This window comes from Lagenorhynchus albirostris, chromosome 1, assembly GCF_949774975.1.
Source record: "Lagenorhynchus albirostris chromosome 1, mLagAlb1.1, whole genome shotgun sequence".
Classification (NCBI taxonomy): Eukaryota; Metazoa; Chordata; class Mammalia; order Artiodactyla; family Delphinidae; genus Lagenorhynchus; species Lagenorhynchus albirostris.
In genome coordinates, this window is record NC_083095.1 from 129,007,896 (window position 1) to 129,026,154 (window position 18,259).

The 18,259-nt window shown below is 43.5% G+C and overlaps 1 protein-coding gene across 1 annotated transcript in view; it reads left to right on the forward strand.

Moving 5' to 3' along the window:
* Window positions 1-18,259, forward strand: part of THSD4 (thrombospondin type 1 domain containing 4) — a 542,551-nt gene that overhangs the window by 84,065 nt on the left and 440,227 nt on the right. The window contains exons 4-5 of the mRNA XM_060153293.1: window positions 3,028-3,475; window positions 16,513-16,615. Coding sequence (XP_060009276.1) covers window positions 3,028-3,475; window positions 16,513-16,615 — 551 coding nt within the window. The remainder of the gene's footprint in view (window positions 1-3,027; window positions 3,476-16,512; window positions 16,616-18,259) is intronic.

Genomic DNA, 18,259 nt, shown 5'->3' on the forward strand with positions numbered 1-18,259 from the left:
GATCCTTGCTGGGTAGAGTAATCTTGGTTGTAGGTTTTTCCCTTTCCTCACTTTAACTATGTCCTGCCACACCCTCTGGCTTGCAGAGTTTCTGCTGAAAGATCAGCTGTTAACCTTATGGGGATTCCCTTGTATGTTATTTGTTGTTTTTCCCCTTCTGCTTTTAATATTTTTTCTTTGTATTTCATTTTTGATAGTTTGATTAATATGTGTCTTGGCGTGTTTCTCTTTGGATTTATCCTGTATGTGACTCTCTGTGCTTCCTGGACTCGATTAACTATTTCCTTTCCCATATTAGGGAAGTTTTCAACTATAATCTCTTCAAATATTTTCTCAGTCCCTTTCTTTTTTTCTTCTTCTTCTGGGACCCCTATAATTCAAATATTGGTGCATTTAATGTTGTCCCTGACGTCTCTGAGACTGTCCTCAATTCTTTTCATTCTTTTTTCTTTATTCTGCTCTGCAGTAGTTATTTCCACTATTTTATCTTCCAGGTCACTTATCCGTTCTTCTTCCTCAGTTATTCTGCTATTGATCCCTTCTAGAGAATTTTTAATTTCATTTATTGTTTTGTTCATCACTGTTTGTTTACTCTTTAGTTCTAGGTCCTTGTTAAACGTTTCTTTTATTTTCTCCATTCTATTTCCAAGATTTTGGATCATCTTTACTATGATTATTCTCAATTCTTTTTTCAGGTAGACTGCCTATTTCCTCTTCATTTGTTAGGTCTGGTGGGTTTTTACCTTGCTCCTTCATCTGCTGTGTGTTTTTCTGTCTTCTCATTTTGCTTAACTTACTGTGTTTGGGGTCTCCTTTTCGCAGGCTACAGGTTCATAGTTCCCATTGTTTTTGGTGTCTGCCCCCAGTGGCTAAGGTTGGTTCAGTGGGTTGTGTAGGCTTCCTGGTGGAGGGGACTAGTGCCTGTGTTCTGGTCGATGGGGCTGGATTTTGTCTTTCTGGTGGGCAGGTCCACGTCTGGTGGTGTGTTTTGGGGTGTCTGTGGACTTGTTATGATTTTAGGCAGCCTCTCTGCTAATGGGTGGGGTTGTGTTCCTGTCTTGCTAGTTGTTTGGCATAGGGTGTCCAGTAATGTAGCTTGCTGGTCGTCGAGTGGATCTGGGTCTTGACGTTGAGATGGAGATCTCTGGGAGATTTTTGCCGTTTGATATTATGTGGAGCTGGGAGGTCTCTGGTGGACCAATGTCCTGAACTTGGCTCTCCTACCGCAGAGGCACAGCCCTGACTCCTGGCTAGAGCACCAAGAGCCTTTTGGGACATCTGAGGTCTTCTGCCAATGTTCAGTAGGTGTTCTGTAGGAGTTGTTCCACATGTAGATGTATTTCTGATGTATCTGTGGGGAGGAAGGTGATCTCCATGTCTTACTCTTCCGCCATCTTGAAGCTCATCCTAAAACCGACTTCTTAATTGCATCTCTCAAAGCAACATTCTGGATCCTCCCATCATTCATAGAGTCCTTAGTGTTGCCAAGATTAATTGAGAAATGCCTAAAGGCAAAATAAACACTAGCACAACTTAATACTTAACCGTATCAGCTAAGAATGACGGTGCAATTAATGATAAAGATGTTAATAATTAGTTGTGGTATGTTAAATGTTACGCTCAGTGGTTATGTAGAGTGAAGCAAGAATTTCCTCGTGAGGGCAGAAATTAATGTTTCACCCTGATTGCTATTTTAATGTGCTTATTTTAAAGGGGCCATCCTGTAGAAACTCTTGGGCACATTTCCAATTATACATAAATGTAGAATTAATTATTATGGAAGCATAAAATTTTAGAGCTGGAACGACCTTCGTGTTCATTTAATCCAGTTCAGTCATTTTACAAATAAGTAAGAGTTATATGTCTTACTTAAATCCTTCCACAGTGTTGGAACCTTGCTTCCCAACTCTCAGACCAGTGATGGTGAAACCTTCTCAGATCCCCACAGACAGAAGGGGGAGGAACTCTGAGGCATTCTCTTGCCTCAGAATTCCTGACGCATTGCTTGTTGTATTGCTCCCAAGGCTGTTACCTCACCTTGTGTTATGTTCTAGTTACTTTCAGTTGTACGGTTGGGATCTTGGGAACCCTCTCTGATTCACTTTTATATTTCTTCGTCATTCCTAACTCTGTATTTTGCAAACAGTATTTTCACAATACATTTGTATGCAGTGGTGTGCTGGAGTTTTTTTCCCTGCTTGTTAGAGATGATTGTGTCTTCACATCGATAGCTTGAAATTGGCCATGGTGGGAGTACTTACACCGTGAAAATGGACAAATGGCACAAATCAGGGCTTTTTTCCCACTGGAAAGCCAGTTGTTGGAAATTTACATGCACACTTCTGTTTACATGATTGTCATAAGACCTCACAAGGCAGCTGGTCTTGACAAAACCTAAAGGTCCATACCAATGTGCAGACGACCATTTACTCATCGTTCCGCATGGGTTCAGCCTCCTGTCATTTCATCAGGGATTGAGTGTGACCCAGAGCAAGTCTCGCCTCAGGACGGCATTGGTCTTTGGTTGCTTAGCTAGGTTCCATTTACCTGGAAAAGCTATTTGGGCATGAATGGTCATGGAAACAGGGTCTGAAATATCAGGTACAATTAAGTGAGAAACGCCCCCCCGCAAACTATTATCTGAAAAAGAGCGAACAGTACGTTACTCTGGCTGAAAGTACAATTCTATCTTTATTCTTCTCAAAAAACCTTCAGTGGCTCCCTACAACCTACAAAAACACCCAAACTCCCTGACATAAATCACATACTGGCCGCAGCTTACCGTTCTAACCTCATGTTCCACCAGTCACATCACCCACTGTTGATTCCCACCTTCATTCTACGTGGCAGCCTCTGTAGAGCCTCTGTACCAGCCTCCAGAATCTTCCCTTCTGCTGGAAAGCCCTCTTTTATCTCCTTGTTCCACTATAGGCTCTCTCCCAGGCTTCTGTTCCTACCCAGTTCCCTCTCCCATGTATCAGAGCTTCTGGGTTAACAGAAAATCCTCTCTTGTGTGTCTCTCTTTAGGAGCAGGACCCGAGGTCCCATCGGCCCCGGCATGTATGGCTATGGTAAGGCCCCATACATCTTACCACTGCAGACGGACTCTGCACACCTGCCACAGAGGCTTCGGAGGCAGAGGCCCTCATCCCGGAATTCCAGGTCCCAGGGGGCATCTGGTTCTAGCCATGGCTACAACCCTCCAGCCCTCCGGGCCCCCCGACATGGACCTCTGTACCAGAGTGACAGTGGACCTCGTCCTGGACTGCAAGTCTCTGAGGGCTCCATCTACCAGCTGCCTTTGACCCATGACCAAGGCTTCCCTGAAGCCTCAAATCTCTTCCACAACCCAGAAACAAGCAGCAGCCCTGGCCTGGGGGCCCACAGGGCAGCTCAGAGCTTCTCCCAGCCTGCCCGATCTACAGCAATCTCCTGCATTGGGGCCTATCGGCAGTACAAGCTGTGCAACACAAATGTGAGTATACACCGCCTGAGAGTGGCCCTGGAAACAGCTGCTACTCTTATCTTTCTGCTGGTTGGCAGTAAACATGGTGGAAAGCAGAGAGGGCATGTTTTTTTAGGCCACGTGAATGCACCTTTTAGCTTCCCTCCCTTTCGTTTCTCTTCATGTGCTCTTCCCATATACTTTTCTTTTTTATAAGGTTATTACTTTAGTAACTTATGGATAACCTCTTGAATCACTTATTGACAATCACTATTGCTGCATACAGCAAAGAACCCTCACATTCTCAGTGGCTTTATATCAACAATATTTTTTCTTTGCTCGTGGGTCTGCGAGTCAAGTGCAGTTTGGCTAATTTAGGGCAACCAGTGGTGGTGTCAAAGATGTGGGAGTTTTGGGAGGTTTGTCCAGCATGTGTATCATCCAGTAAGTTTCCTGGAGGCTCCCTGCTCTTCGAGGCATAAAGACTTTGGATATTGTATTGTGAAAAAGTCTGATAGTGAAAAATTGCTGAAGATTCTACAACTAATGATTCCACAGCAAAGCGAATTATAAATGGAAACTACATAAGATGACCAAATGTGTTTTTAAAAATAAATATCAGTTTAAAGACTTTATATAAAAGAGAGAGGAATGAGAATGTTTAAAGGTTAAACTTCCAAGTTACTATATTTTTCATTAATAATTTAATCTGCCTTAATAGTCTGTTACTGGGTAACAGGACAGCTGTTACATATTAGCTTCAATTTCCTCATTAAAAATATATTTCCTGCTGTAGAGTCCATAGAAATGACTTAATTTGTGATTTTAATAATTCCTCTGAATGCCTGGATTGCTTTTCAGCTTGTTCTTCCACTGACAGACTTCAGGAATTATTGATTTTTGTAAAGCAGTAATTTTCCTAAAGCCTAAAGTAATTTTCCTAAAGCCATCAGTCAGCTAGTAAGTCTTAATTGAGCATCATTGCTTGTCTTGTAACGGACCAGGCTCCATGGAAGATAGAAGTCATATTATCTACCTCATGGAGTTGTTACGAGGATCAAATGAGGTGATGTTAAGAAAGTGCTTTATAAATTAAAAAAAAAAATACTTGTGTCCATGATAAGACACCGTCCCTGTTCTGGAATATCCATTGCAATTTTTAAAAAATGAAATGAATTCATTTCTAATGTGGAATATATTCTCCCATTGACTAGTATGTGTCAGTTTTAAGGACCAAGTAATCCATAAAGAGAAGGGAAAAGAGAGAAGGCATTTGACATGTATGTGGACCTGATATCTACTTAGCATTTCTTTCATTTAACCTACGTTTTTGAAGCATGCACTTTTTTCCAGACCTATGCTGCCAACAGCAGGGCTGTTTCTTCCCATATAAAAGCTGTGTCTTTTCCGGGTGCTGGATAACTCCACTACCGAGGAGATTGAATTGCAAGGAATATTTAAAAATTCTTGTGAATTCATGATGTCTGCATCATTTTGGACGTAGGTAAAACAATGTCTCACACATTTTCTTAGACAAAGAAGTAAATGTTGACAGAGGATTGTACAGGTTTAACTCCCTTCTTTTCACTGTAACATTTTGCATGCCATCACCCCAAGTCACATCCTACTTACCCTTATTGAGAGATAGCTTTCCTTAGAGGTCCCATTACTACATATCTTCTTTTTATAAGCCCATGGCTTCTTGTGGCTTGGGCCATGCCCCATGGACACTTTAAAACTCTCTGTATTAGTGGTCCCCCAAACCACTCCTAGGTTTAATGATTTGCTAGGAAGACTCACAGGACTCAACATATAGTTGTATGCACAGTTATGATTTATTACAGTGAAAGGATACAGAGAAGGATCAGCAAAAACAAAGGTGCATGGGGCCAAGTCCAGAGGAAAGCAGGCACAGTTTCCAAGAGTCCTGTCCCTGTGGAGTTGCACAGGATGTACTTCGTTCCCTCAGCAATAAGTTGTTACACACGTGAAGTGTTGTCTACCAGGGAAGCTCATTACAGATTCCATGGCCAAAGTTTATATTGGTGGCTAGTCATATAGGCACCCTTTGCCTGCTACATACTAAAGTTCCAGGTTCCCAAAAGGAAAGCAGGTGCTTAGCATAAAATATATTGCTTGTCCATTCATCTGATGATGGACACTTAGGTTGTTTCCATGTCCTGGCTATTGTAAATAGAGCTGCAATGAACATTTTGGTATGTGACTCTTTTTGAATTATGGTTTTCTCAGGGTATATGAATGGATAAAGAAGATGTGGCACATATATACAGTGGAATATTACTCAGCCATAAAAAGAAACGAAATTGAGCTATATGTAATGAGGTGGATGGACCTAGAGTCTGTCATACAGAGTGAAGTAAGTCAGAAAGAGAAGGACAAATACTGTATGCTAACACATATATATGGAATTTAAGGAAAAAATGTCAAGAAGAACCTAGGGGTAAGACAGGAATAAAGACACAGACCTACTAGAAAATGGACTTGGGGATATGGGGAGGGGGAAGGGTAAGCTGTGACAAAGTGAGAGAGTGGCATGGACATATACACACTACCAAACGTAAAATAGATAGCTAGTGGGAAGCAGCCGCATAGCAGAGGGAGATCAGCTCGGTGCTTTGTGACCACCTAGAGGGATGGGATGGGGAGGGTGGGAGGGAGGGAGACGTAAGAGGGAAGAGATATGGGAACATATGTATAACTGATTCACTTTGTTATAAAGCAGAAACTAACACACCATTGTAAAGCAATTATACTCCAATAAAGGTGTAAAAAATGTATATATATATATATATATATATATATATATATTGCTTGTACATATAGCTGGAGCATAGTGAGTCACTCCTATCACTTAGGGAGTGGTGGAAACCTTTTGAAATCCAAGTTCCCACATCAGCCAAGGACCGACCTTGCAATCACGCCTTTCTAAGGAGAGTAATCTCAGTCTTCTGTGTTGTCTTATTCGCACATCCTCCACGTGGACCCATGTGCTCTAGCATCTTAGCATCAATGACCTTATGTAGACATGTACGTATCCTCCTCGATGTCCAAGTGAGGGGATGGCATGAGTCCCCCAATTATGTAAATCTTCCTACTCAAAAAGGAAAGAGGTGAAGGGTAATACTGGGAACAAGGAATGAACGTTATCACTTATGTCCTCTTCAAAAATTAGAAAATAATGCCTACATTTCGAGTTCTCACCCAGTTATTATCTGGGAGAAGAAAAAGAAGGGGAAGTAACCCAGGGTAGGTTGGAAACATCCACTGATTTCAGAACTTCATCCCTTTAACTAAGTGCCCAGCGTATCCCACCCCAGTTCTTGATGGAAGGCCCCCTTTCTAAAACTACCCCACAGTAAAGGGCTCAGTTCTGAGCTGTGAGGTCATGCTTATGACAGGTGGTCTGAATTAGGAGAAATGTTTTCGCAGCCTTCCAGATCTCCTCACTGGTCACAATCCCTCCCTCAACACAACAGAGAAGGTGCTAAAGGCAGCTACTTGTAGGTCGTAGCACTTGGTGCTGGAGCACTTAGTGAGGGGGAAGGAGCTCTGAAAGCACAGGGCAGGAGGCCACAGGGTTGAGGAAGCGAACAATTGAGCTGGGCTTTCAAGGATGGCCAAAAAAGGGATAAGAGCATTTGGGGCCAAGGAAGCAGCTTAGTCAAGGACAAAAAAGCAGGGTTGTTTCAGGATCTTGGGTGCTGCAGTGCCTGCCAGGTGGTAGGGACCCTCCTTCCTTTCCCTCCCGCCTCCTTCTATCCACTTTAAATAATCCCGGTCTTAATGGGAAACTTATGCTTTAACATCTCAGAATACAGAATTATCACATGGTCTTGCTGGACTTTCATACATGAGATCGATGGGTGAGAAACATTTTAAACACAGTGAAAAATCAGAAAGCAATTCTAATCAACTGGTTTAATTGGATGTTAAGCCTGCAAGACAGTGTGGGACAGTGAGTTTGGGAGCTAAGTTGAGCTGGATACAAACCCCAGCTCCAACACCGGGAGCTGAGTGTCCTTGGACAAGTTACTTAACTCTTTGAGGATCATCTGTGAAGTGGGGAGAATAATAGTACCTGCTCCATAGGGTTGACATGAGGTTCAGATAAGGTCATGTGTAAAAGGAGCTTGGCATGTGCTGACACATTGTTAGTAAATAAACCGTTTGGACCTGGATAAGTGAACGTGGCTGAAGATAAGAATGGCGTAAGATGTCTGCATATCTGAACAGCTCCCAATTCTTAAGGGCTGAGTCATGGAACTGTGGATGAAATGGTCAGACTTGCTCAGAGTCCCCTTTTGTCCTTTGGGTTAGCTGTGGTTGAGAGTCCTTTCCCTTTGCCCAAGAATAAAACAAAATTGCTGAGAGACCCAGCATTTTCGCTGTGATGTGGCTTTCAATGCAATCACCCTTGGATCATGTTTAAAGTGATAAAAGTCAGCCTATAGATAACTTCATGCCAATGAAGCCTTTATACCCTCAAATGTGCATATTTAATATTAAGCCCTACCTTGTGATGTCATCTGGGAATTTTAAGCATGCTAGTTTGTTTTAGGATTGTTCGGTTCATATAAGATGTCCTCTATGAAATAGTACTTCTGTATCAGTAATAAGTGCAGCACTAAAGATCCCTGAATGTAGACTTTAAAAATAAGGAAGGTTTTCTTTTTCCTTGCCTACAATGTGTATGAGGAAGTGAAGGTGATACACTCCAGTAAAAATAAAGAATCTGTGGTCTTTTAGAGCAGGCATCATCTTAGACGTCTACTAGTACGACAGTCCAGGTCACTCACTATTGCGGATTTTTGCTTGGAGTCCATAAGCACGGCACTGACATTGACTGAGTGGGGTCAGGGACGCTGAAAGTAGAGCAAGCTCTGAGCCTAAGCTCAAAGTCCAGCGGGAGAGAGAGACTCATAAATAGGTAATAACAAGCGCAGGGCACAGGCACCACTCTACACGCACTTTGAAATCTCCAGGTGGTGGAAATGAACCTGGCTTGGGTGGAGGCAGCAAAGGCCTCCTGCAGGCGATCCAGCAGAACGGAGAGTTTTCTAGGGAGAGGGAGTGACAGGGATCTGAGAGCCCCTTTGTGTTCCCGTAAGGGCTGAGGATCAAGAAAGGGCGCTTGGAGGACCTCAGTGGAATGAGATGCTTTTTCCATGAGCGGTGGCTTCACCTGCAACTATGTCTTCAGCAGTGAAGGGGCAACACAGGGGTGTCCATGGTTTATCCACAGCCCTGCACTTCCTCAGCTATGGCTAAAAATTATAAGTATTCAAGCAATCGAGGAAATAGATAAGTTTCTTCTTCATGGACTTTCATTGAAGGTTAAGACCTGGGAGCAAAAGAACTAGGGTCTTTATAGGGGTGACACAGGGGAAGGAGAAAACCAAACCACAATCCCTCCTGGTGCCCGTGGAGATGTAGTAAAGATACAGTTCTTTTCTACTAGCTGTTTCTGGGGTTTTGTATTATTTTTTGCAAAATACATGAACCAACCAAGACACCTTATGCCCTCTGTCCTGGAGACCTAGTTGTCTCTCTCCTGCCTTCTTCTCTTAAGCACTGTGAGTTCAGTGCTTCCTCCTTGGAGAGGGGACTGACACACAGGCTCCTTCTGGATCAGGGAGGCTGGAGGGAGTCACCAGGTGCAAGGCGGGGGCAAGCTTTCGAGTTTTTGAAGGGCTTTGCTGCCAAAGGAAAAATGATCCTGAACTTAGACTGAGTGCACTTAACGTTTCAAGGAGGAAAACCTCTGGGGCTAAAAAGCAGCTTTTAGCAAACAACGGCTGTGATGAGTTCTGGTATCAGTGATGCTCCAGTAAATTTCCCTGGGGTGGGACTGACTTCTGACAATGGATTTATCCATGTGGACTTGTTTCTGGCTCAAAGTAAGTGAAAATGAAGGGAAGATATTGGACAAATCTCAAATATAGCTAAGCTCTCTTTAGGCAGATTCTAATTCTATCCCATTCCTAGTCTCATATGAAATGAGAGGAGCTGACAAACAACTTCCTGCGTGCAGTTTACGGAGAAACTTAGCAAATGGGCCACGTCAAGAAGTCAGTGCAGTTCTGTAAGGTGTAAAACATGACAGGAACTGTGGGACCAGTTAGCGGATGGACAGGTCATCTAACTAGAGGGCTCAACGTAGGTTTCTCCTATCGTGAACTTGTCACCAACCTCCTTATTTGGGAAATATATGCTAGTGTCAGTGCTTTTTGCCTTATTCTGCTTTCCATCTTCTCAGATCACTGGGAATTTTCCATAGAAAGTTCTCTTATTGACTTTCATATGTATATGAAAAGTAGCCTTACATATATATATATATGAAATATGTATATGAATATTTTGTGAACATATACATATTAAATATGTTAAACATGTAAATATTAAATATAAATATTCAAATAAATTTCATATAGATATATTTCATATGTATGAAATATAGATGTATGAATCGTACACATATATATGAATTGTTCACAACTGTCACTTTTCATGATTATAAAAAGTAGTACATATAGGAAGAAATATCACAGTGGTAGAGAGAGGTATATCCTAGTCTCTCTCCCAAGGTATAATCACAGTCAATCATTTAAAAGTTTTACTCTCATTCTCTCCGTAAGTCTAAATAGTGTACCAACATCTCTGCTTCTTGATATATCAACTTAAAATTTTCTCTGACTCCTTACTCTGAAAGATGAAGAAATGATTCTCTTTCCTCCCACTCTGCTGATCTCCGCTAGCCACATTTTATTTTCAGATATATTTTTATTATATATAGTATATTAACAGTTTTTATTGTCTTGATTTATCAATATTAGGAAGGATCGATTCCCTCCTTATTTTGCAAGGTTAGAAATGTAGTACCCAGACAGTTCACCAAGTTCTTCTCATTGCATTATGTGTTTTGGTTTATGTTTTATTTGTTGTTGGGCTTTTTTCATTTTTGTTTATTTTGTTTTGTTTTTTTTACCTTGGCCTGTGAAATCCCTGCGAGAGACTATTATGAGGGACTTTTCTCTGTATCCTCAATGCTTGCAACACCTGACACATAGTAGGGGCACAGTTTGACTCTTTGCCTTTGAAGGAATTTCACATCCTGTCTCAGCAGATAGCAGAGGGGAAGAAACCAGTGTTATTAATGTGATCCCCAAAGTAGCCACTGAGAAATTTATGCTCCCTGGGGGAGTAGGAGCTTTGGATTTAAGTTTACGTTTTGCGACATACTTCCTGGTTAGTTAGAAAAAAAGATATTCTCTTTCAGACCTTCTTACAGGCATAGAGATACATTTATAATCTAAAGAGAGAGAAATAAACAAGCATTCCTGGGGTAAGCCTAGGTCTGTATAGACATGTGTACAGAGTATTTATTTATTTTTATAAATTTATTTATTTTATTTATTTATTTTTGGCTGCGTTGGGTCTTCGTTGCTGCACATGGGCTTTCTCTAGTTGTGGTGAGCGGGGGCTACTCTTTGTTGCGGTGCATGGGCTTCTCATTGCGGTGGCTTCTCTTGTTGCCGAGCACAGGCTCTAGGCACGCGGGCTTCAGTAGCTGTGGCACGCGGGCTCCAGAGTGCAGGCTCGGTAGTTGTGGCACACAGGCTTAGTTGCTCCGCGGCATGTGGGATCTTCCTGGACCAGGGCTCGAACTGCACTGGCAGGTGGGTTCTTAACCACTGCGCCACCTGGGAAGCCCTGTACAGAGTATTTAAAAAATAGGCTTCTCGCAGGTGAATGGATGGGCTTAGTTATAGTAATATCCTTTGGGTCTTTGATGTATTTATTGAATAAGAGAGAAACTCCTTTCTCTAGGAGAACAGTATGAACTTGGATAGGAAAAAATAAAAGCGTTTGAGAACTAAGAAAACCTCAGTTATTTGTTTTTTGTTTTTTAAATCCAAAGCCTTTACCCAGCTCTTTTGGACAAACCAATTCACTGACTGTCTAGAGGGCCCTGGAAGTGGTAGGAGGTGGCAGAAGAGTTTTTGTGAGGTTGAGTTTGTTCCAAGTGACTTGAGGAAGCAGATATTAAACATAGTTGAAAACTGTGCTGGATAACTTGTAAGAAATTGTGGTCCATGGTTATATGATTCTATATCATATAACAAGATGATGGGAAATGAAGCCCATCTCCCATCTGTAGAAGAGAAAAGAAGGGAATGTTTGCTCAGAACACCTACCTGTCGGGCACCTAACAGCTTCTGGAACTGCTCGATTCATCTTTGATGTCTTCTTAGATTCCAATTCAGCTAACATTTATTGAGCATTACTATGAGCTAGAAACTTTAATATATTACTAGTTTACTCCTCACAGAATTCCTGGGTTAGGGGGTGAGGGGAGTGGTGCAGGGTTTGTTACTGAAATGCAGTCATTTAGGTTTAGAAGAGCAAACTGCTTTGCCCAAGGTCACATAGCCACTTTCTCATGGCAGTGCAGGGACATTTTCTAGATTTTTTTCTTTAGATTTTTTTTTCACTCTGGTGATGTTAAATACATCATGTGTTGCTATGGTAGCCAGTCTTTTGATTGAATCCAGAGCAATGCAAAGGGTAAAAACAAAAATGCATATTGGACCCAGGCAGACCCCAAGGTCATGTTCCTTGGTGTCATCTTCATCGGGGATGATACTCTTCAGTCTCCTGGGGAACTGAAAGTAATTAATTACTGAAAGTTAATTGTGTGATCACCGACAGCGGCCTCTTGAGCAGTGAAGTTACGTGCGGGCGGGCAGTTGTCATCTCAGATTAACCAGGGTCACTAGAAACATAGTCAGAGTTTCCATAATACTCTTTGTGACTCATAGCAACTCCAGGCAGTTGTCTAGATGGAACTTTGGATAGGGCCTGAAGTGCTTTATCAGGATTCAGCTCATTATATTAAAGTAAATCTTTATTCTTCTTCCCATAAGAGACCAGTGGGAATATCCCTCCCTCTTTGTGGTGGAAAGGAGTCATTTGAAGGGAGGTTATCTCCCAGGGCCATTGCTTGGCTATAAAGCTCGGTCTTAGCTGGCCCCATCCTGAATGAGCCTGATCTCTATCTACATGGCTTTTCCCTTGTTTCAGTTTTCTGGCCTGAAGATTATAAGAATCCGTGCCCGTAGAAAGGATCAGCTGTCGGCAGGAAATCTGCCCAAAGCCAACTCACAGTGTAATATAGAGACAGTTACTGATAAGGTGAGGGTGACTCAGTCTATGGCATCACAAAACAACCCACTTAAAGTATAACAAATGTAAAATGATCTGTAACCTGGAAGTTTTAACTTCAGAGAGTCTGTTAAAATGAGAGGAGATCTTATACTGATAATAGTATAAATACAAACAGATGTAATCTACAAAAGAGACATGAAACAGAAATTCCCCAGCCCTCCTTGGTTTTCATCCTCAATCCACGGCTCCCTGATCCTTGTTGCTGGGGTCACTTCAGTAGGCCTCAGAGGCTGAATCTGAACTTGTTCTCCAGGACGTCTCCTGACAATAGGCGAGAAGAAGTTTACGGCCCTCTTGTCTGAGGGCCCATTGCAAATTAACTTTGCTATCCACACCTTCTTGAGGGGCACTGTGGCATAGTGGTTACTGTCGTGGGTTCTAGGTTCAAATCCTGACTCCCTCTGCGGCCTTGGGCAGCTCATTTAACTTTTCTTTGCCTTGGCTTCCTCATCTGTAAAATGGATGTAACAGTGGTTGTGCAGATTAAGTAAGCAAATATACATAAATCATATGAGGGAGTGGCTGACATTGAGTAAGTGTCAATAAAAGTTAGCTATTCTCAAAAAAAAAAAAAAAAAGTTAGCTATTCTCAACACCTTCGTCATCATTATCACCCCAGGCATCTGTGTTCCTCACCTGTACCATAGTTCTGTCTCAGTAGCCCACTTATGTATCTGGACTCTGTGAGGCTTGCATTTCTCTGGCCAGGTCTCTCTCCTCCCCAGGAAGTAGTGTCTTGCCTTTAACTGGCAGCTCACCCGGTGTCTTGTGGGTCCCTGCTCAGGGTCATGCACAGGGAGACCCCCATCTTCCAGAGCACCTTGTTACCTCCTGCTGCACCTTCCCATGCTAGGTGCTCGCTGGATACCATAGTCAACCTCTGGGCTCAGCTGCCTCCTAGCAACTGCAGGTGGATTTGCTGCTTCAGCACCTGATCCCTCACTGTGGGTCTGATGCCACGTTAAGCCCTCTGGCCTTAGGAGGTAACTGGGCCACACTCAAATATAAAGAACTTGTTGATGACCAGGGACAGGGTATCCTGAATGATGCGTCACAGGTAGCTAGTTGATTAGGCAGATGCTTATGGATATAATAAGAGCAACAGTCATTAGCATTAAAAACACTGATAAAAATGTGATCAGTGTTGAGCCCTTCCAGCTTTGCGTGGCTGTGTGTTTGGAAGGGCTCAATACAGATATATTTTTATTACATAAATGTCATATATTTATTGTAGAGAAAGTAGACAATACAAATAAACCAAAAGTTAATGGTAAAAAGAAAACTTCTATAACTCACCTTCCAGGCATAACACTTTTAGTCTCTCTCTCTATACACACACACCCCACACACATAATCACTTTTTTCACTTAATGGATTGTGGACTGCTTTCCATGGCATGAAATATGCATTTATATCATCAAATATCGAGCAATTCAAAGTGATTCTGAAGGTGTGTTGTTTCGTGGTCCAGCCCACTGGCACTATGTTACGGATGGGTAGAAAGAGGTTAAACAGACTGGCTAAGTTTTTGTGGTCTGCAGCTTCTAATTCTGGTAATTGCCACTAGGTTAATTAGGGTGGCTTCTGGCTGGAGCCTCATTTAGAGCAGCTCGGCTTTACGTAGTTATTTGAGGAACGGGACCTTTGGCCCACTTGTTCTGGTCTCTTTCCATTACAAAAACCTGCCAACCACCCAGCAGCGGATCTGGAGTTTCTAGCGATGGCCGGGGTGGGTGGTCAGCATTCTAGGCTCTGTCTCTGTGACACCGTGGGACCTCTGGTAAGGCACCCCGCTTCACCACACCTCTGTTTCCTCATCTTTTAAGTTAAAGGGGTTGGATTTGCTTTTCTTCTGCTCTTACACTGTGATTTCATGTTAAGTAATTTGGCGTGTGATTGAGGCTTGGGAGTGGCTCTTAATTGCGGCTGCCTAGTCTGGTGCCAGGCTGGCTGCACCAGAGGGAGCACTTCGAGTGTATATTCCTGAGCCTCTTGCCCACCCTCCACTGGGGCGAAGCCCGAGAATCTGTATTTTTAACACACCCCTTAGCGATTCGTTCTCATCGCAAGGATGGTACTTAACTCCCAAGCTGCCCAGCTGATCCCATCCTAGTCGAACTTCGGTTCTGGCCAAAGGGTTGTAACAAGCATCTTAACTCCAAATCCTTCACGGAGGCAGCTGGTAGTGCTGGAAGCCTACACGGTTCCGGCTTCAGGACCACCAGCAGCTTGGCTTCCAGAGCCCTTGGAGACAGCCTTCCCCAGCCTGTCAGCTTCTCACCCTTTGTCAGAGCCTAGCCGGCCCTGCCCATCCTTCCGGCCCTTTTTCCCCACCAGTTTCCACCACGTTCTGCTTCACATGGTTTCTTGCTCCATATGGTTTGGCTCAGGCCGCAGCAGGGTTATGACCACCCTGAGTGTCTGTCCCAGCAGCCTCTCCAAGTGCCCTTGATCAAGCAGGGGATGTTTTTCCTTCCACCTGGTTTCATTTCTCCCTCTATTCCCTCATCTTCCACGAGACCTGATGTTTCTGATACATACAGTAGATTTCTTTCTAAATCCTTCAGGACGTGAGCTATCATATTAGCAGTTTACTCCAGAGACTTCTATACAGAGCTTTTCATATTTAAGGGGCCAGATGCCTTTCCCGTCTGATTATTAAAACACCCCCTCACCACACACACACCTTACACTTAAGCAGAGTGTTGCTAGTTTTAAAAAGCTAGATCCTAGCTTTAAAGGAGAGATTGTGATCTTATTTCACATTTGCTCATATTTATCATTTATAAATGGGACTTCCCTGGTGGCACAGTGGTTAAGAACCCGCCTGCCAATGAAGGGGACACGGGTTCGAGCCCTGGTCCGGGAAGATCCCACATGCCGCGGAGCAACTAAGCCCGTGCGCCACAACTACTGAAGCCTGCGCGCCTAGAGCCCGTGCTGTGCAACAAAAGAAGCCACTGAATTGAGAAGCAAAAATAAATGAATTAATTTTTTTAAAAAGAGATATTTGTTAAAAAAAAGAGAGAGAAAGAAAGAAAGAAAGAAAGAAAGAAACCATCATGGCAGATTTACTGAATAATAATCCTTGGAGGAGGGATCCAGGAGTTTGCATCTCCCAGGAGCTCTCTGGGTGGTTCTTTTGCATGTCGAAGGCTAGGAGCTCTTGCTTTAGACGGTGGAGAGAATTTAGACCAGAATTTAGACACGATGGGAGGACACTGAGAGAGAGCCTGGTGGGCACCAGACTTCTTGGGGTTCAATCCAGCCTCTGTCCTCACTGGCTGTGTGGCTGCTTCATGCCTCAGTTTGCTCACCTGTGAAAAAAAATCTAAAAATACCATATCAATCACATTGGTCATCGTGAAGATTAAGTTAGTTAATATGTGAAATATGCTTAAAATAGTGCCTGCACCTAGTAAGAGCGCTGTACATGTTTGCTGTGAATATTATCCCACGCACAGGAATGGCACGAACAAAGTCAGACAGATGGAGATGGATGGCCTCTTTGAGGGAGGCGAGCAGACCACTTTGTCAGGAGCAGGTTTGGGTCCGTGGTTCTCAAATTATGCTATGGAGAAACAACACGGGGAGCGTGTGAAAACTTCAGTGTCCTTCCAAAGTTTCTAATTTAGTAAACTTGGAATGAAGCCTTGGGATCTGCATTTAAAATTTTCGATACAGGTGATCAGCACATTTGTAGAACCCCAGGTTTCGGTGGAGGAGGACTGACATTTAACATTGGAGAGGTCTCCTGGGATTTGGCTGGGGCCATGAAGAGATATGGACGCTAATTGCATGTTTAATATCTGCTTTATTAGGTGTGTCCAGAAAGCAGTAGAAGTATCTGGGAGGTACAATGTGCATCCTACAACAACAAGCCGTTCATGGGCCGGTTTTATGAATGGGAACCGTTTGCAGAAGGTAAGAATAGCCCTAGCCCTGTGCACAGCAATTATTTTCTGTCTGTTCTCCAACCCTGTTGCCCTTTGGTTATTGCTGGAGGAATTGGTGTGATCCTGGCTAGAGTGACAATGAGGGAGAAAGTGTGACCCCCAGGGCAAGGGGGAGCCGGTAGGGGTCTTTACCAAAGGTAGTGATGCTCAGGTGACACCTGGACCATCAGTCAGATGGATGAGGCATTGGCTGAAACAAGCAGTGTCTGAGGCTGGCAGGATGAGTGAGACAGGACAGGGTTTGTGGAATGGGTTAGAGCGAGAGTTTCAAGCTAAGGTTGTGGGGAGTGAACAGGGATGGAGTTTCCCTTTTCCTTGGTTCCTGCTACAAGCGCTGGTGTGGTGGCTTAAGAGAGCACGTAGAGTTGTAGGGTTGACAGTTGTTTGGCTTTTGTGCTGGGGGAGCCTTGAATGCTTTTTCCAAAGATGAAGTGTGGTAGGTAGCCATTGCCCTTGGGACCAAGGTTCCTGCCTTTTCAAAATGATGGAAGATCTGATATCGGTAGAGCTTCTCAGTGCTGTTCTACATCTTGGAGTCACTTTCCTTTGTTGAAGCGCAGATGATAACATGGCTTTTGGGCTGAGAAGTGTTCAATTCTGAGATATATCTTCCCATCGCAGAGAAAGTAGGCTCCAAAGTGGTGATGGGTCGAGCAAAACGTGTGGGGTTCAATACCGACAGCCATGCTGGCCAGAGGAGAGAGTGCAGCTGCCCTCAGTGTTCAGCTCAACGTCAGCCCAAGGCAGTGACTGGGGCAGCTGGGCTGGGCCACAACCCAGCGTGTGGAACACGGCTGTTATGTCCAAGCTCTGGAGAAATTGTCCTGGGGAGGGCTTGATAATGAGTTGTGCGGATTCCATTACAGAATCAATGTCCAAATGTGGAAGGTTGTGCCTAGATGTCAGCCCTTGAGGAGGAGAAGGCAGGATTGATGTCTGCTGTGAAGTGGGATGCAGAATTATTCTTGTCTGTGCATTTTTCTCAGAGAAGAGTCTGTAACCTTGTTTGGGTTCTCAAAGTGGTCTCATGACCACTGCCCACTAGAATCGCCGAAGAACCTTCTAGAAATACTGATGCCTGGGCACCACTCCCAGGGATTGTGATTTAATTGGTTTGGGGCGCAGCCTGGGCATGAGGATATTTTAAAGATCCCAAGTAATTCTAATGAGCAGTTGGGGTTGAGAACCTCTAATCCAAGAGGGAGGCAGGATTTCAGAAGAACTGGTGACTCTGGCTTAAATTAAAGGCACAGAATCATGGGTGTTTCATAACCTGTGAAATATATTCTTGTGTCAGAACAACAGTACGTGTCAGTGAGCATTTTGTCTGAGCTGCACCCTTGCTTTATTGCTGGCTGTGGATAATAATAGCTGCTTTGCCGTGATTCACTGGGAAGAAAGGCGATTCCTCCAGCCGTGCACTGTGCTCCCCATTGTTTCCCCTGGAGCTGGAGCCCCATTGCCCAACCCTCTCTGCTTAGTTCAGGGAGGTCATCTGCCAGCCAGCTGATCCTGTCAAGCCTGGTAGACTCAGGTCTAATGTCAAAAGCCCTTTGCCTCCTGCAAAGAAAACTTGTGCTAATATTTTCACCTATTATCAATATTCCCTGTG